The sequence below is a fragment of the Phoenix dactylifera genome, chromosome 2, assembly GCF_051530095.1.
Source record: "Phoenix dactylifera cultivar Ajwa chromosome 2, Ajwa_hap1_PhDact_Kaust_v1.1, whole genome shotgun sequence".
In the NCBI taxonomy this organism is placed as follows: domain Eukaryota; kingdom Viridiplantae; phylum Streptophyta; class Magnoliopsida; order Arecales; family Arecaceae; genus Phoenix; species Phoenix dactylifera.
This window is the reverse complement of record NC_143191.1, coordinates 50,920,520-50,944,242: the sequence shown is the minus strand read 5'-3', so window position 1 is coordinate 50,944,242 and position 23,723 is coordinate 50,920,520. Positions and strand designations below refer to the sequence as shown.

The window sequence follows — 23,723 nt, the reverse complement described above, 5'->3', positions numbered from 1 at the left end:
ATGGTTTCTACCATTAGAATTGTTCTGATGGGAGCCTTGTTATCGGCAGTTGCTTTCTAATGGTAGTATTTTGGATAATCTATTTACAACCTTAGACTGCATTTACACCTCTTATATATTTTGCCTATAATTTTTTTTGTCTAACCTCCAAACGATGCATTTTGGAATCAGTTAGAACTCTTACTTAATGTTGGATATGATGAAATTATTTTCATGCCAAACTTATATGTGATTTAATATTCTAGGCTTATGTGCTTTAGAGTGCTACTAAAATTAAAAGTATATCTAAATTTAAAGTTTTGACTTTTGACACTTGCGATATCACCTTGTGTCCTTTCCTTAGCTGGACTGGGGTGGTCTTGAGGTAATTCCACAGTCGCTTTGTGATAGTGAAGGTATAGCTTGAGCCTCCAATCTTGTTCTCGCATAAATTTGAATGCTTCCATTTCATCTTTCTCCTTGATTGTAATTGACTCTGCTTATTCATTTATTTTGTTCTCTCATTATAAATTCTGATGCAATAGGAACTAGTGACTTGTAGCCACATGTAGTGGGTTCAGCTTGTATTAAAACAATTTGGGACTTCAATTGTTGTCCACAGTATATATTTCATAGACATTGCATCTTACATGAATGGATATAAAATAATAAGAAAAAAGACTATAAGAAAAATGAGTTAAAAAGAGAAAGTAACAGAAAAAAAAGAAAAGCATTAAGTTTCATATATAAATATGATCATTTTAAAGCTCATAAGTTACTTGGACATATTATAAGCATATGATCATTTTAAAGCTTATGAGTTATCTAGAAATATTATAAGCGTACTCATATTTCAATAAATAATCCATTGCACATGTTCTTAGATGAATATTTGCCGACAAGTATATAAACCAAATAGAGAGTATATTTCCAAAATTCTTATGACCCATCATAAAAAACAATAGCATAAAAGAAATCCTAAGCTTACCCCATTTACTTTTTCCTTTTTAGTCATCATAGCCTACCTCGTTTTCTTTCTTCAATTCCACCATTTTATGCCTCTAGGCCCTCTACAAAATTAAGCCTATTAAATTGTTTCCCTTTCGTAAATAGGTTCCTTATTTTATCTCTCTCTTTTATTTCTTGAATCTTTATCATCTTTCTTTTTCTTTTTCTTTTTGAGACAGGACGAATCTCACAAATTTAGTATAAGCACATCCAAAAGAATCGAAAAAATACTATCCTGGAAGGAAGGTGGCAAGGTTGCATCGCTAGTCCATAACACTTCACCAGAGTGCTTAGCAATGAAGGATGCAACCCAATCTATGCCTTTTTTGGACTTGAAGTAGACATACTCAACTGAAAGGTCGTACAATCCCTTGCGCACTGCCAAATGTTCTAGAGCAAGAGGTGTCCGTCCGTAGTTGTGAGTTGCCTATGGATCCATCCAACCATGATGGCTAAGCCACCCTCTAGATGGATGAGATCCATTCACAAGCAAAATCTCTTATAGGTAATACCTGCCCAAGCCGCTCTCAACTTAGCTCCAAGGATAGTGGTGTCATAGATCGAGCTCCCACAAGCAGCAATGAGATGAGAATCATGGCCTCTAATCACAAACCCGACACCTCCTCTACTGTTGTCGTCACTTATATTGCCATCGAAGTTCATCTTGAGGAAACTTGAGAGTTGGCGCTTCCAAGTGATGAAAATCATCCTAGTCACTGCAGGAGCTGAGGTAGAGTCCCAAATGCATTGAGCTATCGTAGGCTCTCTAGTAGAAGGTGAGTGGATGACTTCTGCTACCTAGATGAAAGTCTTCTCTAAGGTGAATCTCGATAGCTGAATACTATTCTCGAAGACTCGGCCATTTTTGACGAGCTAGATGTGATAGGCCAAATATACAATCTTGATGCTCTGGAATTTGATAGAGACTCTACTCATGCAGCCCCTCAGGTAGAAGAGGAAGGTCTCAACTCATGTCATAGACCAAGTTGCATGATCCTCCTATTTTTACCGCCTTCACCATTTGCTCTACTTCACTCATTGCATGATCCTCTATCCTTCATGGTACTAATCTCTAACCACATTATAATCATCAAAACAACTCCAATACCTTCTTCTTTGACTTCTCTATTGCCCATTTTTCCTTTTCTCTGTTTAAAGCTTGATATTGACATAGCATTAATCTATAATGTTTCATATCAAATGTCTAAATCAAGTAGCTAATCCTTAACAATTTAGATTTGGATTACTATTTTTTTGTCATTAGATTATTGGATTGGATCAGAGAGCATCAGATATCCTCGCTTATTGTTGGTTTCAGATTGACTCTAATTTAAAACTAATATAATTATAAACTTATTTAAATTTATACATTAATGCATATGTTATGTATGAATGAGTAATTAGTAAAATTTGGCAACAATTCTCTCATCTAGTATTTTTTAGGATAGGCTAAAGGGCATGAGATCATTGAAGTCATCAAATATAAGTTAGAATGAAGTAATAAATTTTTAAATAGTTTTCTTGTATCATTCCTTTCAATGTTCAATTATCTTTAACTGTCACATCTATAATTGTGATACTCGCATAAGAATTAAGATTAAGTATATATTATATACAATATTTTAATTTTTTTAATTAAAAAATGTAAGGCTCTAATTAGGGTGAATGAGAGAAAAATTTGGGTGGAAAAGTTGACTAGATATATCAAATATTTAATTAAGCAACAATTCTATGTATATAATTATTAGACTTCTCTCGATTATGATTAGTAAATAGTTAGCAATAAACAAAAAGGCTTAGGTGAAGCTTGCATATTCAAATCAATTTAGTAAATCACCATTAAAGAAAGATAAAATATTTGCAAATAGAAAAGTTTGATATAATACAAGGTAAAAGAATCAATATATATTTAGTCACAACAAATCAATAGTTTAGTTTTTTATGGTTAATGTTCAACTTTTTATTTTGAATACATAAGAAAAATTAAATATTAAAATATTTTCACATGCGTGTATATATACACACACATATTGATACAACCAACATATTTGAGAGGTTACTTTGCCATCCTATTATATCTATGAAAATATAGGGATTCCAATAATTACTTTTTTCCTAACATACAAATTACTTAAAAAGCTGTTAAATTATCAGATTGAGAACAATGATAAAACTAATGCCTAGCCAAAAAACACATATTTTGAAAGACCGATGAAAGTCAATTGGGTACAATGAAAAGCTAAAAAGAGATGAAAAAGGAAAAGAAAAGAATGTGGTGTGGAGAAAAAATGTTGGATTTTCAAAAAGAGAGGTAGAAAATAGAATGTTGATAAGCATATATGAAACATGCTTCTATAAGAAAAAAACATTAGAAAAATTACTTTTCAGCAGAAGCTAAAAAACTAGCTTCTAGCTTCTTTTTTTTTTTCAGAAAGACTTTTACCATATATATCCGAGCTCTTAGAAATGTACAACTTGTTTCTTTTTTTTTTTTATAAATCTTTGGAGTCGCAGAAGGGGAATTACTACCCTTTTTAATTTATGATTGAATGAGAAAAGCTTGGCTCTTAATTACTAGTAATCTAAATATTGCAAAATAACTAGTGGTTTAACAATGATAATATAGGACATTTGCCTTGCAGGACCCACTCAATCACCAAATTGTTCTGAAATACATGGATCACCAATCATTGGACCTCTCCAGTTTAATCCTAACCTAGAGAGGATCTCTGCTCATGGATGATTCATTAGTGATCGTCGTGATAATAACACATTCTATCCCTAATATTATAATGAAACTCCTAACATGGGACTCTAACCCAATTTTGATTTCACTTTTAAAAAAATAATTAAATTACTACATTATTTTCTTCTTTTCATAGAATGATTCGTAGGCAATGAGCTATGTATAATTAGGAGTAGCCCTCATCCAAATACTTTTAATCTTCTAAATTCCGGTAAAGATAAGATTTGATCTAAATTAATCTAATTGTTAAGAATTTTACTAGTTACTTTTTTTTCGTAAAATGATTCGTGGGCAATAAGCTATGTACAATTAGGGTAGCCCTCCTTCTAAATTCTGATAAAAATAAAATTTACTCTAAATTAATATAATTATTAAGAATTTTACCAGCTTGGGGAGCTAACACCATCAACTACTCTATTTTTCATAATATTTTCCTCTGACATGCATCACATATGCTTAACTTCTTACAAGATGTCTCAAACTTCTGGGCTCTTCTCTTGGACATTATTTCTTTCCCCCTCCCTTTTTTTATAGCTGTGCATATATAGTGTTTTCCCAAAATACAAATTTAAGGTACAACTTTAACCATTGTTATGAAAAAAATTGGAGAAAGTACTTTGGAAAGCAATCCCAATCGTCCATACAACATCACATGCATGAAAACGTGCCAAATGTCAGTCAAATGCATCTCACTCTCCCCTTTCATTTCTCAATTTACGTTCCCCAAAGCGCTCGCTCTCTCTCTCTCTCTCTCTCTCTCTCCCTCCAATACCTTTTCATTTCCCGCTGGGCGATCGGGTTATCGGATTTTACCCCTCCGTACCCCTCCCTTCTCCGTCTCCTCCTCACCCCCTCTCGCCTCCCCCTCTTCCCCCGCCGCCCCCCCCCCACCCGCCGCCGCCCCCGCTGACACCAGCGAGTAAGTCCTCTCTTTCTGTCTCTCGATCTTTCTCTAGTTTTAGGTTTCTAAAAGTTTCGATCCTCCTCGTCCTCTCCTCCGCCGCGCGCTTAGGGTTCCGGGCGGCGGCGGGGCCATATGCGGTGGAGCTCCTTCTCTGGCCTGCCGAAGTACCTTTGCTACTCCGTGGTTTTTTTTTTTTTGGGTTATTGGCTTCTCACTCGTCCCCATATTTCTCAATTTCAGCTCGCTTGGAGGCTACGGGAGGTTGCGCGCTTCCCTTGCTCTGTTCTTGCCCTCGGTGGTTCCTTAGAGGGATTCCTCGTTTCTAGAACTGGTTGGTGTTCGCGATTTCCGTCTTGGTAAGAGTTTAGGGTTTTAGGCTTTCATCTGGTCGGTCGGTGGAATGTAGGATTTTGGTTGCAATTTTCTCTTGATCCCTTTCGAGATTACCTGGTCTCTATATGTGATTTAGAGGTGGAATTTGCGTAAGAAGTTGTTTTCTGGGTCATGTCCTTTTTCTCTGTATATTTTATTGAATTTAAATTCTAAAACTTTTAATGGAGAGTTGGTTTCCGAATCAAACTTTTTCATCAACAAATGTTAAAACTAATTTTGAGGGCAATAAATTTTATTTTTCCGAAATCTTAAAATACTATGACTTTTTACATGGACTTGACATTGGGATTAATAATGGCCAAAAAATGATTTTTTTTTTCATTTTATGTATTTCTGTTCATGAATGGGAAATGTATTTGGTGGGGAGATTTGGGGAATCAAGCGTGCCATAGCTTTAAAAGAGACTATTGAATGCTTTTGTTGTTTTGTTTGTGGAATCATTGGAAGGCTTTGTGTTTTGGTTAATGGGGTATTTCTGCTAACTCAATTGGAAAGTTCTTAATCCTTTTCTAGAAAACTTTAGTTATCATTGCCAAATGAAAAGTCGGGATGTCTAAGATTTTGAAGCTAGTGACATTTGTTTTGCAGATTTTGAGATTGCAGGCTTTTATCTAGATTACTGTTGAGCTGCAGTATCTACTTTTGTAGCTAACTAAGGTGAGGAAGGTGTTATTTTAATGATGTTGGTGACGTAAAGAAAAGTCACACGTCTAGGAATTTGAAACAATTTTTTTTCGCTTTGCAGGTTTTGAAATTGTGTGCTTATATCTGGATCTCTGTTGGGCTGCACCATCGGTGAGAAGGGTGTTATTCATGAAATTTATGGATTTTTGTTGAGATGTGTTATGGACCCTTCCTTTCATGTTGAGCTGACTTTTTAGATATATGCAAATTTGCGATCGATGTATGTGGAGCTTAAGGATTGTGTGCATTTATTTCTATAAGGGCTTTGTTTTCTTAGGGCAAAAATTTGTGCTGTTAATTTTGCATTGTAGGATCTGCTTAAATTTTGCTAGGAAATTTCTATGGGCAGAATTTTTTTTCCTTTTATTTAAAAGATTTGATATTAGCATAATTTGTGGAGGGTTTGTTTTGATGCTGAAGTCATCTGTTCAGTCTTCTCCGCTTAGGGTTATGCTCCATAAATTATACTATTTCAATGGGAGAGGTTTTTTTGTGATTATTTTAGTCTACTGTATAGGTTAAGGTTGTGACACCATCTTTCTATTATTGGTTTATGAATTTTTTGACATGATTTTCGTTTTTTTTCTGTTCTTCCTCTTTGCATTGAAGTTCTGGTTCAGATTGCAGGTCTGTATGATACCATAAGGTTCAGGAGAGTAATTAACAATGTAATTACTTTTATCTTTTATGATCAGTGCAATTTTCAACGTATAAAAAGCATGAAATTTCCCAATTTATCCTTTCTGGAATATGGACAACCTTTGAATCCTCCAATAGGGTTAAATATATCCAAAACCAACACGACATGTTTCAGCTATTTCAGGTTGGCTTTACAAATCCATCCAACTTATAAAGGCTATGAGCCTATGATATTTCCCTTATTTATCCTTTTATAAGGTCCTGCATGTGTGATGCACGTGAGAAGATACATGAATGGCTATGCTGTTTTTTTTTTTTTGTTTTGAGTGGAGAAATATTCATGGAAGCAGGAAAGTGAGATGCTGTGATTCACCTGTTGAAGAGTGTTAGGGATGGAAGCAGGTTGATACCCGGTGTAGTGCCACTTCTTTGATTTCCTAGTCTTGGCTTCTTTCAAAGCTTCTGCCATTAAAATAATAAAGAGATGGGCTTGAGGAAAACCTTTCAGTCCTCCAACTGAGATGGCCTTAACCATAACAGGCAACCCTTGTTTCAGCTTTTAGGTGTTGGTTTTACAATTCCTTTTCTGTTCATTCTTATTGAAGGATACAATCTCTAACATTTATCTATTCAAACTCGTCGTTTGGCTTTACTATTAATTAATGCAACCAATCTGCCCTATAATCTACTTGCCTTTAACTTAATTGTATCATGTTTTGCTAAATATTTGCCCTATATTTTCTTATATGCTTGCTCATCTTACGTGCTTGGGCACATTCTATTGCTCGATATTTGACTTTGGTGGCTTTATCAACTCTTAGTAGCATGCAATGCGGCTCAAAATTTCATTCAAAAAAAAAAGAGGAAATGATCAGGAACAAGTGTCATTTTGGATTTTTTGTCAAGACTAACTTGTGAGGCATTTCCATTTTGTCATTAAATGTAAATAAGCATTTTGCCTAGATTAAACTTGGATTCTGCAAGGCTGAAATGAGTTGTAGGTATTCAACTTTAAGTTCCAAAGAGATTTATGGGAAAAGTAAGTCTTTTATATAATTTTGTCTATCTGCCAATGCTTCCGTAGACATTTTAACTTTTGTAGATAAACTTTTTTTGTTTCATCAATTAATAACCCATGGTCTGAAATAATTATAAATTGCCACACCTCTTGAATTCCATTGGTCTTTAATCTTTGTGATTATCAAGAGATATAAGCCTAGGTCTATTTTTAGTGGCCCAACAGGAAGTTGGAACTTTTCTCACCCTTTCTTCAGAACCATTACTGCAACTTTGTACTTTACGTCCATATTATTTTCAATAGTAACCTTTAAGATTTGTAAACTTCCCTTCGATGCTGTCAATCACATCCATGCTGTCATCAACTAAAATTCTTCGAAATATCAAAAGTAATTCAATACATAACAAGAAAAGCTAGTCAGTTGAGCATTCTTGTTGTGATTCACAGGTTATTAAGAGATCATCAATGAGTGGATAAATATGCCTTTTTTTGCTTTAACAAATGTTTGATCAATGTATGGGGGGTGTACCTGCTTGGGGCAGGAAAGATAGTGTTCCTATATTGAGGATCATGCTGACAAAGGGTATTGATTGATATACATATATGGTTTACAATGCTAAGTTTTTCCAAAAAATAAGGCTGGAGTGTCGATTTAAGTGCTGTAGTCATGATTTTACGTGTGTGCTGAAAGCCAATGACTCAAAAATACATGATTAGATTTTTTTTTTATATTATGTATGTATAGACTTTTGAAATAAGGATTTTTTACTTATTTGGTTTCTAATATGCGGAGTGGGGGACCATATGGTGAGCAAAGACAAGGGTGAACTTCAATTATTCTACTGAAGTAGAAAATTTCTACATCGCAGTTCAAAATTCATTTTTTGAAAAAGAAACCCCTATGGTCAACCAACATCACAAATATCATGATTTGATATGACTATATGCAGCAAGAAATGTTCGGCCTTCATCTTTACTTCAACAGGCCAAATGAATGAGAGAATTAAAATATGTATACATGAATGACCATTTTATTTGTTCCGTCTCTGAATGCTCATGAAACTTCCAGTTGCTTGTCTAAAACAAGCAGTGCCTGAGAATGTAATTGCATTGCTACCCCCTTGATTGCAAAAGGAGAACTGACACATTACATAGATAGATGCATTTGGAAAATGGACAAATTAAGATCTGCATCATGTCAAGCTTGATTAGGTTTTAGGGGAATGAATCCCCCCCAAATCTGGATCTTGCTATATGCAAGTCTGATATAAGTCCATAACCATACACACAACAGATCATAATTTACATATTTCAGACTAAGGAGTACATGATATATGGTATATCTACATATGGGGTGTGTTTTTGTGTGCACATTACTGAGCTATATCAATCATATAAGGTTCTTGATTCTAATTCAATTCGAGATTATATTGCTAATATCTTACATGCAGGTTCAAACATAACAATGGTTATTAGAGTTGGATCAAATTTGTTTTAAGATAAACTAGTATTAGACTAGACACAACACCTTTTCAGATAAAGCCCGAGTATGGTGAATATTTGGAAAAGTATTGTCCAGATTGATAACTAGCTAAGTGTTTGAGGGTGTTGAAATTTACTCAGTCTAAGTGAAATTTGATTAGAAGTTTTAGTATTAAAAGCATTCTTAGTTTTAGGAAGTTTATTTATAATTCTTACTGAGCCCATTTTAGTTAAATTGTAAAGTAAACAAGATGTGGTCTTAGTTATATTTAGAGTCATCTTGTGGTTCTTCTACAAGCATGTAAAGAGGATGAGAATTTGGGATTAGATAAGAAATGCTAATGCAAGGTGTATCCCATGTGTATTCTCTCTTGAAGTGAACTCTTTATTATGAAAAGGTGTTATTGAACATCTAATCAATTTTTGGTGAAACCAAGTATGTTTTAGAGTTAAATGGTGGAAAATGAGCCTCAAAACCAAATAAATTTTATCTTGAGCTGTGTTCGGGTCTGACTGCTTGGTTCTTGATCCGGGCTTGATTCAAGCTTAGTTTTTGTGCAATATGCCCTGAACTGCATGATTTAGGATTGGTTTGGATGTGGTTAGGCTAGATACTGCATGTACCTGTGCTTCTACATACTGGTCCTCGGCTAGTATGGCATCTAGAAACCACTACATACTGTATCAACCTATATTTTAAACTTTGGTTTTGAGGTGTTAAGTATTAAAACTCGATAAGTTTCTTTTTATGAATATGGTTCATAAAAATTCTAACATGCTATATTTTCAAAGGCCACCTAAAGTTTGTTTGGGTGATGTTAGATCTTTTGATTTAGACATGGATCAATGAATTTTATCAAAATATCCATATATTTGTAATACAAATATATTTAGGTTGCATTCCAAGGTTCTTAATTTCCAATATCATGATTTTTCTTTCTCAAACTTAAAATTTTAAAATGCTAAAAATTGAGATATTTTACAAGGTCTTTGGTTGTTTAAGGGTATCTTTGAAAATGGAAAAATATAAGATGATAGGGAATCATGAACTTGAAAATTACTCTGCCAGAAATTTATGCTTCCACCCTTTCAGTGATTTTTTTTGAATTTTCATTTGAAAGCAAAAACTACTAGTTGTACACAACAACAACATTGTAATTTCAGAGACATTGTAAATTCACATTATGTCATGATTTTCTAGTATCTTAAGTGATCCAAAATTTTATCCATAACTGCAATTTTGGGTTCAATCATTAGCTAAACCCTACTTTGATAAGTCCTGTGTTAAGTTGAGTGTGCTTGATTCGGTCCTAGAATGGTGGTGGACAATTTGTATGTTGGGAAGGGAAGATTTGTTTCTGTGTATCGACACCCCCTCCCCCTCAAAAGAAAAAAACATAATTTTATCAAGAATGATTACTATTGATGCCATTGTTTAATAAATGATATTTCATTTCTATTGATGCCATTTTGATTCTAATAGAGTCCAAGAGACATTGCTACAATCCCGATAGGGTCAAATTGTAGTACCATTGATCCATATGACATGAGGGACATCTTATGTGTTTGAAGTTAGATATTAATTGTGAACATCATCAAGCATCAAAAACAGATCCAATAATGAGTTAGGATCATTTTTCATTATGTTCTTCCAGAACATCCTTAGAAAAGTAACAAAATCAAGGTCCACTTTGTAGCTCTCTTATATGCCTGATGAACTAATACTAGTAGGGTATTTCACATATCCGAAAAAGTGGCCATAGAGGGGCTTGCTTAAGTTTGGGCTGCCCCCAATTCACTCTCTTAAAACTTGTGTTATTGGGCTGTTGCATATTTTGCTTGAACCTGTAAAGTCATTTTGTTCAATGACAACGAGAGAGAAGGGAGGAGAAGTAGGAGAAAGGGGAAAAGAGTTTAATTGTAGTTGATGTAACTAAAAGTTGTCAATGGCTAATGCTTGATTATGTTCTGACCTTGTATCATTGGCACAGAAGCATAATATCTAAATAAAATATATTATCTAAGTAGTTCAATTATTTTTAGATTTTTGGAATAAGCCCCATGTTATATCTTACAGCTTATCTATAGGCAACCATTCAAAGCCAGAATACATTTGGCAGGTTTGCAATGTGGTCTCTCCCTGTTGGAACTTGGAAATATGTAGAGCAGTTGTTGGTTTTCTGTGTTTGGGGCTTGAACTACATTTGGCAATACCTCTCCTTCATCTGATGAGGAAGTGTTGCTGCATGTAGGGATTTATCAATTATGCTAAAAGACCTATAAGAATGGAACAAATGGGAAAAAACCTGGATAAGATATGAGAAACCCAATCCTGTACTTGAGTAGTGAGGGACTACTCTTGTAATTCAGAAGGGCTATATTTTCACCAACAATTTGATCCAATAACATACTTTGACCTAAATAGTATTGTTATGGCACCCCAATTTACTACTATTATTAAATAAACTGAAACAAAACCAAACTAATTTCAGTTTTCTTCTTAGTTTCGTTGCTAACATAGAATACCTTTTGGATCAATCTGCTTATTATAAGAGATGTCCAGAATATCACTTGATGAAGACATCCTGGTGTAAATTATATCCACTAGGACTTGTAATAGGGCTGCATCTTTTTCCTTGATAATTTTGTTGTCGTATTAGTGTAATATCAATAGGATGGTCGCACTTGATTTTCAATGTTTTTTAAGTCATTGATTTTTTGTGCTTTTGCTTGATGCTCATCTTCTTACTAGCAGTCCTCTAGTCTACTAATCATGGTCACAATAAGGGGCATTTGGTACGGGTTGATCATTCCATCAAGGGTGATGTGGGTAGAGGTGACGAGAACATCATGTTTGGTTGTACCATGGAGATCCTACGTGGCAATGATCCCAAATCATCCCTACTCATCAAATTACTGCCTAACTCAGTGATGGAAAACACATCCTTGAGGTCGGGTATCCAAGATCATCTTAGGGCAGTGATCTTGGGAACAAAAATATCCCTCAGTCCAGCGACAAAAATTATTATATCAATATACTTAATATATTATACCAATATTATAGATATGACATAAGCATAAATAAAAATATTAATTTTATAATAACAATTAACATATTTTTTGGATTAATAAATATATTTTTATGGAATATAGTAGCAGTTAATATATTAATAAATGTATAATAATAATATATTTATATGAATAATAAATATACTTTATGAAATATGCCAGGGGTAATTTTGGTATTATATGGTCAGTGATATTGGATTCCTACGGAACACAAATAGGTTACTCATGGATACTTGGAGATCTTTAATCACTGGAACACAGCATACCAAACATGGTGATCTTAGATCACCAAGGATTAGATTACCCGGGATAAGGATCACTAGTGATTTAAGATCATCTTGGTTATCACATTCGGGTCACCAAACACCACGTAAGATTACATAAGGTATTCTTTATAATTTACTTTCTCTTTCATTTGTGCAAATGCTTCTTTTGGAGGCCCTTATGATATCTAGAAGATATAGTCTATTTTCTTAAGTTCTATATTTTTGACCCTCAGTGTTTGATTTGAAGTTTAGTGACATAGGATTATGCCTATAATAAGGTGATTCATTATTTCTAGTTAAATTTAGCTTATTATAATGTATTACTGATAAAAGGGTCAGATTTTTGTGTATGAGATTTTTTTTTTTTAAAAGAATATATGGAGTCTATAAGCACTTTTCAAAATTAAGATGTAGGGATAATTGGAATTTGAATGTAAATGAAAAATTTGGTGTAGATTTATTCTAAGGTCTTGGTAGCTTTAACCTCCATGTTAATCTATCAAATTGTTGCAGAGATTAGTTCAGATCAATAAAGTTTTTATGTTAGTTTTTGAATTTCCTTCATACTCTGTAGTTGCAAATCAAAAACTTTTAGATATATGGTCAGTTATAATCATCTCTTTTTTCTTTCCATTCTTCATATAACACTTGAGGTCTTGGCTTGTTCATCTTGATATGGGTAGGCATCTGAAAATTTTTTGATTAAAAATATAGCCAGCTTTTGGCAGCTTATCTGTTGTATTGTAAGATTTAGTTCAGATATTTGTAATGGAAGCCATATGTGAATCTGCAATGCTGTATCAAATTTTCTCTTGTTTTATTCTTGAGGACTGAAGTTCAAGTAATCCTCTGTCTGCTACATGCAGGTGACTGAATTCCCAGAAGTAGAGAATTATTGTTTAGAGGGGGTTGGTTCTACTTACAATACCAGATCCTGGTTTTGTTCAACCACTGTATTCATGCTCCATGAATATTAATGAGCATGAGGAAGAACCATAGCCTGTTTTGGTTGAAGCATCTTACATGAAGGAATTCAACGGTGTCCTTATTATATCATGATGGAGTGCAACAAGGAAGAGGCTATCAGAGCCAAGGACATTGCGGAAAAAAGAATGCAAAACAAAGATTTTGTTGGGGCACGGAAGATTGCTCTCAAGGCCCAACAGCTCTTTCCTGACCTTGACAACATCTCTCAGATGTTAACTGTTTGTGAAGTGCATTGCTCTGCTGCAGTTAAGGTCAATGGGGAAATGGACTGGTATGGAATTCTTCAAGTAGAACCATCAGCAGATGACTCATCTATCAAGAAGCAGTATCGGAAGCTTGCTCTTTTACTGCATCCCGATAAAAACAAGTTTGCAGGTGCTGAAGCTGCATTTAAGTTAATTGGAGAAGCACATATGACGCTATCTGACCGTGCGAAGCGGTCCCTTCATGACATCAAAAGAAATGCTAATGTTAAAATTACCCCAGCAAGGCAGCCTTCTCAGCAAGCCAAGAATACTACTTATGCTAGAAGCAATGTTCATAACATGACTTTTAATGGTTTGAATCAGCAGCAGCAACAGCCATCAGCTTTCGGTGGTACCCAGACTTTTTGGACCATATGCCCTACTTGTGGCATGAGATACCAGTATTACAGGACAATATTAAACAGAGCTCTCCGCTGTCAGAATTGCATGAAACCTTTCATAGCATATGATTTAAATGCACAAAGTGTGCCTCCTGGGACAAGTTCGGGCTATTCATATAACAATTCTGGAATTCCGACGCAGCAAGTTCCTAACCAGCAAGCTCATAATACCGGCCAGCAAACTCAATTTGGACATGCTGCTTCTAGTACTGCCGCATTTCAGGGTAATGTGGGTGGGACTTCAGCGGTCAACTCTGAACATGAAGGTGGGTCTATGAACAAGACAAAAGTAGATAGTAAGGTGAATGTTGAAGTTGGGGCAGGCAATGAGGTGAAGTTTGAAAAAGTAAAGCTTACGGAGGTGAATAAGAAAGAGCAGGTGGCTAAGCCTTCAAAAGCAAACACAAGCCAGAAGAGGGGCAGAAAAACAGTCGTCGAATCTAGTGATTCAGATAGCACTGATAGTGAAGATATAGTTATTGAAGATGGTCCTCCTGCAGAGCATGGTGCTGGGGCAGATGCCAGCCATTGCCTGCGAAGATCAACCAGGCAGAAGCAAAATGTCAGATATAATGAAGATGGAAGTGACAATGATGACTACATGAATCCTCCCAGTCATAAAAGGTTGAAAAAGGGTGGATCATCATATAATGCTGATCAGAGTGTTAAAGACTTTTCAGATGGTGATGCCAATAGAGTTGATGTGAGAATGGGTGAGAACAATATTTCTGAAGACAAAATGGATAGCAGACAGAAAAGAGGCACCATGTGTGATGAGAAATTGCCAAATGGAAGTGGAGAAGTGACCGAAGATAAATTGCGTGAAAGCAAACAAGGAACCATTCAGAAAGAGGAAATATCTCAAGCTGGAATTGATTCTAGTGTTGATTCAAGCTCCAAGGCTTCACCTAATGTTGGGTCCTTTTCCTACCCTGATCCAGAGTTTTTTGACTTCGAGAAGCTCAGGAGTCCAACTCAATTTGCAGTTGATCAGATCTGGGCAGTCTATGATAATCTGGATGGGATGCCTAGATTCTATGCTCGGATTAGGCATGTATATGGCCCACCCTTCAAACTGCGCTTTACTTGGCTAGAGCATGGACCCACAAATAAAGCTGAAATGGCATGGTCTGATGAGGAATTGCCTGTTGCTTGTGGGAACTTCAGACTAGGGAAATCAGAAGTCACTGAGGACCGCCTGATGTTCTCTCATGTTATATCTTGGGAAAAAGGCAGAAAGAGAAACTCATATGACATATATCCTAGGAAGGGCGAGGTTTGGGCTCTTTACAAGGACTGGGATATTGGGTGGAGCTCTGATCCAGACAGTCACAGGCTCTATGAATATGAAATTGTAGAAGTTGTTTCAGATGTCACAGCAGGCACTGGCATAGCTGTTGTTCCATTGGTCAAGATAAAGGGTTTTGTGAGCTTGTTCATCCGAGCAAAAGGCGGAATAACAGCCTCATGTGTCATACCACCCAATGAAATACTTAGATTTTCTCACAGTATTCCTTCTTATAGGATGACTGGAGCTGAAAAGGGAGGCATTCCAAAAGGTTGTCTTGAACTTGATTCGGCTTCCCTCCCTAACAACTTTCAAGAGATTTTTCATTCCATCAGTCTTGACAGTTTAACAGTTGGAGTTGAAAAGTTGGATGATGAATGTAATGGTTCCTATCCAAAGACTGCACTTGATGATGAGAAGCTGGGAACTGTCAAAATTGGGGAAACTGAGAATATAAAATGTCTGAACTTCTCTTCTCATGGAACAAATGGAGTTTGTGAGGAGAAATATCATGCAAGTACAAGTCAGCATATGGCAACAACCGGTTCAAATCATATAAATGAAACAAAGTCATCCAGAGTAGAGATTGACAAAAATAATGTAGATCCTCAGAATGCCAATGCTAACAGTGATGCTGAATGTCATGATCCCTCTACATCATCATCTCAAAGCCCGATTACCTATGTATATCCGGAATCAGAGTTCCATAACTTTGAAGAAGGCAAGGCTATTGAAAAGTTTCAACTTGGCCAGATATGGGCATTGTACAGTGATATTGACAAATTTCCCAAATACTATGGTTGGATCAGGAAAGTTGAGTTGGAGGATTTTAGAGTGCATATGATATGGCTCGAGGCTTGTCCTTCAAGAGAGGAGGAGAAACGTTGGTTGGGAGAGGAGCTGCCAATTGGATGTGGAACATTTAAAGTTGCTTCCGGTAGCGTTACATTTGATACTACGGATATATTTTCTCATCTTGTACAGGCCAGACCAACTGGTAGAAAAAACCAATATGTTATCCTCCCCGGCATTGGTGAGATTTGGGCTGTATACAAGAAGTGGCGTGCAGGATGGACCCTCTCAGATTTAGAAAATTGTGAGTATGATATGGTGGAGATTTGTGAGCATACTGGTTCAGGCATTAAAGTTTCGCTTTTAACTAAGGTGAATGGTTATAGAGCTGTATTCAGGCCTGAAAGAAAAGGAAATGTTATTGCCATGATGGAGATTCTGGAAGATGAGTTTCTGAGATTCTCTCACCAAATACCTGCATTCCGGCTAACAGATGAAAGAGGTGGCAAGCTACGAGGATATTGGGAGCTTGATCCTGCATCCGTGCCAGAGATTTTTCTGTTTTAAATGTTGACTGAAACATTAGGCTAATTGGGGTTGGGGGTCTTTCACAAGTATAATTCTGATTCATGACCTTTCAGTTGATCCTTATCAGCTCGGGTTCACATTAAAAAGGCAACAAGAATGATTTCCAGTTTGCTTCAGAAAAAGCCGCAGAATTTGTGTAATTCTGCTGGATCCAATCTGGATCACAATTTCAATTGCCTATGTTTCGCTCTTGTTTTTGGAGGTTTCAAGCAGATACCAGCTTGGAAAGGTTGCAGATTGTTCAATTGATCCATTTTGCAAGTTGGAAGCGAGTGTTCTCCATCGTCACACTCGTATATATGTAGATCTATGATCATGCAACCAGAACTAGCTTGGCGACATTCTAATATTTAATGCTTGCCCTTAGTTTCATGTTAGAAGTCCTATTTGTTCAGGGTTCTGATGTACTGCAATCTGGCATTTTGGTACAATGAGACACCAAGAAGGCTGGCTGGTTAGATGTCGATAAGTTGTTGTGCCTTTCACGATCCTATCTCATTTCTCTGCTATTTTGAGTTATATTTTTGCTAGTAGTCTCCATAGTTTAGATAGAATTGACCTAGGAATTCATCTAGATCTTGCTATGGTGGTCATGTTTTTTTATGTGGTGGTATTGTTTAGCTTTCTTTTTTTTTTTTTTTTTTTGCAAGGTTTGAATTTTCCCACCACCACTTCATACCTTGTTTTGGATTTAGGAGCCACTTCTCATTTTCTTCTCCTGCACTGTTGTATTTTGAAAAAATGTCCTACTCTCTCTATCCACAAGGGTTTCTTTAACAGTCTTAACAGATGATCGAATCAAACTTTTTTTTTGTCCAAAATTTTTGAATCATGTTGATGTCCCTGAGGCATTTTTGTACCAGCCATGCATGATTCTCAAGAAAATGAATTGATTAATCCTTGGTTTACAACTTGGTGCATGTGGAGAGGGCTACAACTAATTTTGACTCTAATTAACCTGGACTAGGCTAAGATGTATGTGCCATGGTCTTTATACTCCTGAGTGATCTGGTTTGTAGATTAGGCCAGTTGATTGAGCTCATGTTGTATCCCTTTTTCTGAACATCCACTGCCTGTACAAGAAGTTGTTTCTCTTTGATATTATGGACTTATCAAGGGTGTCAGAATGAGATTTAGTTATCAAGATTCCAGTAATCACTGCATGTTGATTTAGTAACAAATATCTGAAGAAAAAGGATCGGAATCAAACACCAAGGTCATGCGGTGTAAGAGTTGCAGTGTGCAGCAACTTAGAAATATTCCCTGGGGGCATCTCGTCTACAGATTCTTGGTGCCTCGCCATTATTATCAGGTCGGGACCTTAGAGTCTAAGCAACATGCTTTCGTCTAGGTTACAAACAGTGTAACCAAGATTTGCAGATGATGGAACCTTTGAATACATTGTCTTCCATTATAATGTAAAAGCAGCTAGGACAGTAATGGTTATTTGCTTATGAGATGAATAACGATCGATAATAAAAAGAGTAACCTTTCCTTCGGTTTCCAAGGTGCTGTGGTAGTTATTTTAGCTGGTTTTGTTGCAGGTTCAGGTCCCTATATTTTGAGCGCCAATAGCAACTTAGGCAAGGGTTAAGAAAATGGTGAATGGTGGGTGGAGCTCTCTCTTGGTTTTTATTTTACCTTCATCCATGAAGAAAATTTGATCAAATAAAGACTGCACTCCATTTCTGCCACTTGTTTGGCTGATCAAACTGGCTGATAACTTTCAACCAAGCCATAACCAGAACCATCAAAACAAGGCTTGCAATAGAGAGAAAAAGAAAGAAATAAAGGGCTGGAAGAGAGAGAGCAGCCGCAAATGGCTTTTCCTTAACCCAACCCAACCTTCAAAATAATACCGGTCAACCCTTTTAACCAACCAAGACATTAGGACTGCAACTTGGGTAGGTTGGGTCGGGTTAAGGGCAAATCCGGACCCAACCAATCTTTAAAATTCTGCCAGGGTTAGAGTTTCTCTCACCCAACCTAGACTAGGGTTAGGGTTTTTTTGACCCAACATAACCCAATCCTATTATACACTAAATTTGGGTTGATTCTGGTTAGCCTAGTCGTGTCACATTGAATAGGAGTTTTAAATATAACGAAAATATGCGGGGTGTTTTTATTGAATTAATTAAATTGAGGCTTCAATTTGAACTTACACATAATTTAATTAGATTAAAGGCACAATTATATAACCATATAAGTTACTTATACGACATATAAATATGAATTATTTTATTTATTTAAGTATTGGGTCAAATAGGTTTAAGTTAGGTTAGGTCGGATTCAGGTTGGGTTAGAGTCAAGTTCGGATTTAGTTGAAGATCAACCCTATCCAAGCTCTACTTGAGGTTGATTTGGGATTTTAATCTTAAACGTAATCTAAGCTTATAAAACCTCAGTCCAACTCTACCAAATAAACAGGTTGGGCTAGCAGATTTTTATCATGCTCGATCCAAGTCCTAGTCTCATAGCACATCCTCTATTATGACCCTAGTAGCCACATTCTAATATTCCAATTGTGTCCAACAAGAACTCCACAATAAAAAGGAATATAAAGAAACATAATCTTTGCAAATAGAGGTTTCTATTGCTCTCCTAATTGACATTTCAAAAAGGAGATAAACAATATTATGATTTGGCTACTTGGGAAAAAAAATCCACCAAAGGTCCTCTAAAACTTTCCAAACTATCTTCTAAACAATTAAACTAGTATATAGTCAAATCAGCAACCATTGTTGGCCATTGGATGAAAATTTGGAATGAAATCTGCTCCCAATCTTGGTCCCAAAACCTAGATAAGGCCCTAAAGATCCCCTTCTCGATCAATTGGCCTCCTAATTGCGCTCATTCGTTTCAAACACCGCAAATTAAAGGACCCACTAAATGGTCCTTGCACTCCCTCAAGAGACCGCGGTACTCCTTGAAGTATTTGCGCTGCTCTTTACGAACCCTAGTGCCCACCTTTACGCTTTAAAAACCTTTCCTCCACAGAAATTGCATCAAGAAGCCAACCCAAAAGTTAATTAGATTACTATCGCCAGGTCTTGTTCCTATACATGAAGAGATGCATGAGGACAATTTCTTTGGAAGACTGGTGGAATGAGGAAGTTTTGAGGACTACTAGAGCACCTAATTCAAATTGTTCCTGTTCTCTTTGGACCTTGCATCCCCTCCATGCTTCTTGGGGGTCCCCTCCTGCCCTTCCTTGAAGCATGTAAAAAAATTATCTTGTTTGTTGGATCAAGATTTGGATTTTTTTTTTTTTGACCTTTTTGGGTGCATCATACTAGATATGTATGAGCCATCCGCTCTAGCAATAATAATAATAATAATAATAATGCTTCAGGAGACTAGCTTACTAATTTGCACTATTCTATTTCTGTTGACATCCGAAACTTACTTGCCTCTTGGTCAACTATAATTAAGCGGTCGACAACATTATATCAGCCAAGATCTAATTAATAACTTAATGACGTTGTCAGGGCAAGTACGGTGTGCATCCGAGATCATGAAATTCTCTGAAATTAAATCCCAGTTTTGTCTAGCATTTAAAAGAAGCATCTAACAAGTGCTTGTATATGATTCATATTTGGTGAGGAATCTATCTGTTGATGATAGAAATTAATGTCTGCTTTTGTTCCAGTGAGAGGAACCATGCGTTTCAGGTTTGTCCTTTTGACCCTATTGGCTGGATCAAGATGGTACCACCGTTTATTCTTGAAATAGAAAACATAGAGAGGAAGCGAGAAACCGAATACTCTTATTGTCATAGCCGAATACTATGTTAGAACTTTCATGGATCATTCTTCTAGATATATTAGATTTTCCATCAATTCCTAACTAAAATCAAGGTGAAGGCGAGATTTGAACCAAGATCTTTAATACCAACCCTACAGACTTTAGCAGCGTGGCACCTTCATCTAGTAGCATATCTGAATATTTAGAAAACAAATTAAAATTAGTCCATAAGATTTCAGATTTACAATGTACCAAACTGGACAGTTTGGCTGTTGCTAAGGTGCTGAAACACTTACTAATAGTGCCTTATTGGACATCTGGGCATTTGGTCTAGTGGTATGATTCTCGCTTTGGGTGCGAGAGGTCCCGAGTTCGATTCTCGGAATGCCCCGAAATGTCTTTCTATAATATTTTTTATTAGCCTTCCTGAGCTTCAGACTTCTATAATATTTTTTACAAATCTGCTTTTTTTTATTCGCCATATAATATTTTTTTTATATCATATTGTTTACAGATCCACTTTTTTGAGTCGATAGGTTCAATTGGGTAGATGGTTAATACACTTCTATAATTTTTGTACTAAACTCGCCTTTCTGAGTCGATAGGTTCAATTAGGTAGATGGTGAACACGAGTTTGGCGAGCTTGGAGATCAGTTTTCTTCCCTCTTAGCGATTGCTTTCCTAACACTAGAATATAGCACATGGGAGGCAATATCTAGTGAAAATACAAATAATAGAGAAAATATGGACTGCAATTAGACTTTTTATAGGTCTTCAAAAGAACCCATGGCCCAGATTCTAGACTTCTTGTTGCGGGCTGGTGCCCGAACTTCGCTAATTTAGTATTTGGAGTGGAATTGAGGGTCGTCTGGGCTGGTCTTAGCTATGCATGGCGTACTTTGAGAGTTTTTAGGGACATCATGTTTTCTGATTTTTTTTGGGATGTATTCATAGTAGAGTAGTGTGAAACATCCGTCTAAGCAAAAAAAAAAAAAAAAAAAGAATCAATGCCAAAAAAGTTCTCGAAGAGTTGCAGGAAATATGTCGTGTGTTTAACTAATGTGGAAATACTCACCAAGTGGTGCACGTCATGAACATGAACTATGGGGCTCGTATTGTATATTAGAATAGACTGGCAACTGAGTGCATAACATATGAGACACAAATATTGGAACTTGTTGGGGGAAAACCCCAAGTCATACCGCCACGGAGGCGCTCGGCCAAAGAGCGCCGACCGGAAAGGCGCTCGGCCAAAAAGCGCCGACCAGGAAGGCGCCGACCAGGAAGGCGCCCGACCAGAGAGCACTGACCAAAGGGGTGCTCGGCTAGAGAGCGCCGTTCCGAAAAGATGCTCGGCCCAAGAGCGCCGACCAGAGGGAGCGCTAAGAAGAGGCGCTCGGACCAACCAACACAACCAAGTAGGGATGCTCGGCTAGAAAGAGCCGACCAGAGGACGCCGACCAGAAAAGCGCTCGATTAGAAGACGCTGACCAGAAGCATTAGAAGCAACCCCGCCACAGGGCGCCCCATTGGGCGACCAGCTCAGCTCGGCACCCCTGTCGAGCCGATTGCCTTGACCAAATGTTCAACTCCTGCCTAACCCCCTGAGGGACCTGACAACTCCACTACAACCTGCCGCTATCTCCAAGCCATCAAGGCATAAGATCTCCGCAGGTATTCGGCACGACCTGCCATTAATGCATGAGACCCCCTCAAGTCTCCGATGCACTCAGTCATTTAATGAACACGGCTCAAGACGATCTCCGGATCACTGAACCATCAAAGCGTAGGGCTCTCCCTGACCGCCGGTTCACTCGGTAATAAATGCACTTACCATCCATGGACCCCAGGCCTACCACGGCCGGCGGTTCAACCACTCCAACAGGTCCGATCGACCGTGACAACTCCCTGGTTCCGGTCTGATTTGGCCTTATTTTCCACTACGCCATTAATGGGCCAAATCGTGCCCAATTATTACAAAAGAGAACAAACTCCCTGTCACCTCCCAGGCAACATAAAATTCTTCTATAAAAGGGAGCCTGGGAGGAAAGAAGGGGGGGGACCGGAACACAAGTAAACAGCACAGACACAATTGAGCACAATATTCTCTCCATCTTCTCCACATATCTCTTCCTTGCTCTCTCCACATATTTGCCCCCTCTGACTTAAGCATCGGAGGGCCGGCGCCGGGGAGCCCGGCCACCGGCTTTTTTGCAGGACAGGACAGGACGCACTCTCCCTCACTCGCTCACCCTCCAGGAGGACGCAGCCGGCCGGCGCACCGCCGTCCGCCCTCCCTGCGGCGGAGCTCTTCCTCCCCTGGTTTCGCGGCGGCCCCTGGGTCCAATTTCCAGCAACAGTTGGCGCTAGAGGAAGGGCCCGAGTCGCTGCCATGAAGCTAAGAAGCAAAGGGGCTTCCAACGCCTCTCGACGTCCTCCACCCAGTCCTGAACATTCTGTCCAAAACTCACCACCTCCGGCCGAGTCAGCACCTCAAGTTCGGCCGGAGCAGTTTGATGCCCTGGTGCGACAGGTGCAGGCCTTGGCCACCGCTGTCCAAAGCCTGCAACCCAGGGGCATCCCAACGGCATCACCTCCTCCGGCTCCAGTTCAACCGGAGCCTCCTACAAGCGGACTTCCCCTTCGAGGTCAGGACTCTCAAGTCCAGGCCTCCCTCTGGAGAGAGCACCCAGTCAGAGGCCACGGAGGCTGGCCACAACCTTCAGAAGCTGAGTCGGTTCCGGGGCAACTTGCACCCGAACGAACCGCTGCAGCGATCTTCCAGAATGACGAACTCGACAAGAAGGTCGAGAAGCTGGAGCGCCAAATCCAGGCACTCCACGGGAGAAAATCAGGACGTGACGGCGACTTCGAGTTCACTACGAAGTCACCCTTCTCCCCGGAGATCGAAGATGAACCGGTTCCGCTACGGTTCAAGATGCCCCAGGTGGAGCCTTACAACGGCAAGGCTGATCCCCTTGACCACCTGGAAAGCTACCGGGTCTTAATGGCCCTACAAGGAGCCTCGGAGGCCATGATGTGCAAGGCTTTTCCGGCGACACTCCGAGGACCAGCCCGGCTGTGGTTTACCGGGCTGAAGCCGAATACTGTCTCCTCCTTTGAGCAGCTCGGCAGACAGTTTGCTGGCAATTTTGCCGCCAGCCAGCCCCAGCGGCGGACATCCAACTCCCTCCTTGATATCAAACAAAAGGAGAGAGAATCCTTCAAGGAGTATTTGGACCGGTTCACCGCCGCAACATGGGAGGTCCGGGAGCTTGACCAGTCAATCGCAATGTCAGCACTGAAGACTGGAGCCCAGTCCTACAAGTTCCTCTTCTCGATCGAGAAGAATTTTCCTGCGGACCTCCCCGAAATGCTCGCCCGGGCGTGGAAGTACGCCAAGGCTGAGGAAGCCGTGGCCGTTAGGCGGGGCGGGACCGAGCAGAACCCCAGGAAGAGACGCCGCGAGGAGCGCGGCCAGCCCAGAAGC

The 23,723-nt window shown here is 38.3% G+C and overlaps 1 protein-coding gene and 1 non-coding gene across 3 annotated transcripts; both read left to right on the top strand.

Moving 5' to 3' along the window:
* The first annotated feature begins 4,406 nt into the window (after window positions 1-4,406).
* On the top strand, window positions 4,407-16,958 carry LOC103724304 (uncharacterized). 2 transcript variants are annotated; one of them, XM_039125231.3, is made up of 5 exons: window positions 4,407-4,801; window positions 4,878-4,993; window positions 5,619-5,687; window positions 5,776-5,825; window positions 13,055-16,958. In XM_039125231.3, exon 5 carries the CDS (start codon window positions 13,244-13,246, stop codon window positions 16,466-16,468), a length of 3,225 nt encoding a protein of 1,074 aa, XP_038981159.3. In that variant the 5' UTR covers window positions 4,407-4,801; window positions 4,878-4,993; window positions 5,619-5,687; window positions 5,776-5,825; window positions 13,055-13,243; the 3' UTR covers window positions 16,469-16,958. The 2 variants fall into 2 exon arrangements, with proteins under 2 accessions (XP_038981159.3, XP_017702418.3); XM_017846929.5 differs by having other exon boundaries at window positions 4,445-4,652.
* Window positions 16,959-20,552: 3,594 nt separating this feature from the next.
* TRNAP-UGG (transfer RNA proline (anticodon UGG)) lies at window positions 20,553-20,624 on the top strand. The gene has a single exon. It is a non-coding gene; the product is annotated as a tRNA-Pro (tRNA).
* The last annotated feature ends 3,099 nt before the right edge of the window (window positions 20,625-23,723 follow it).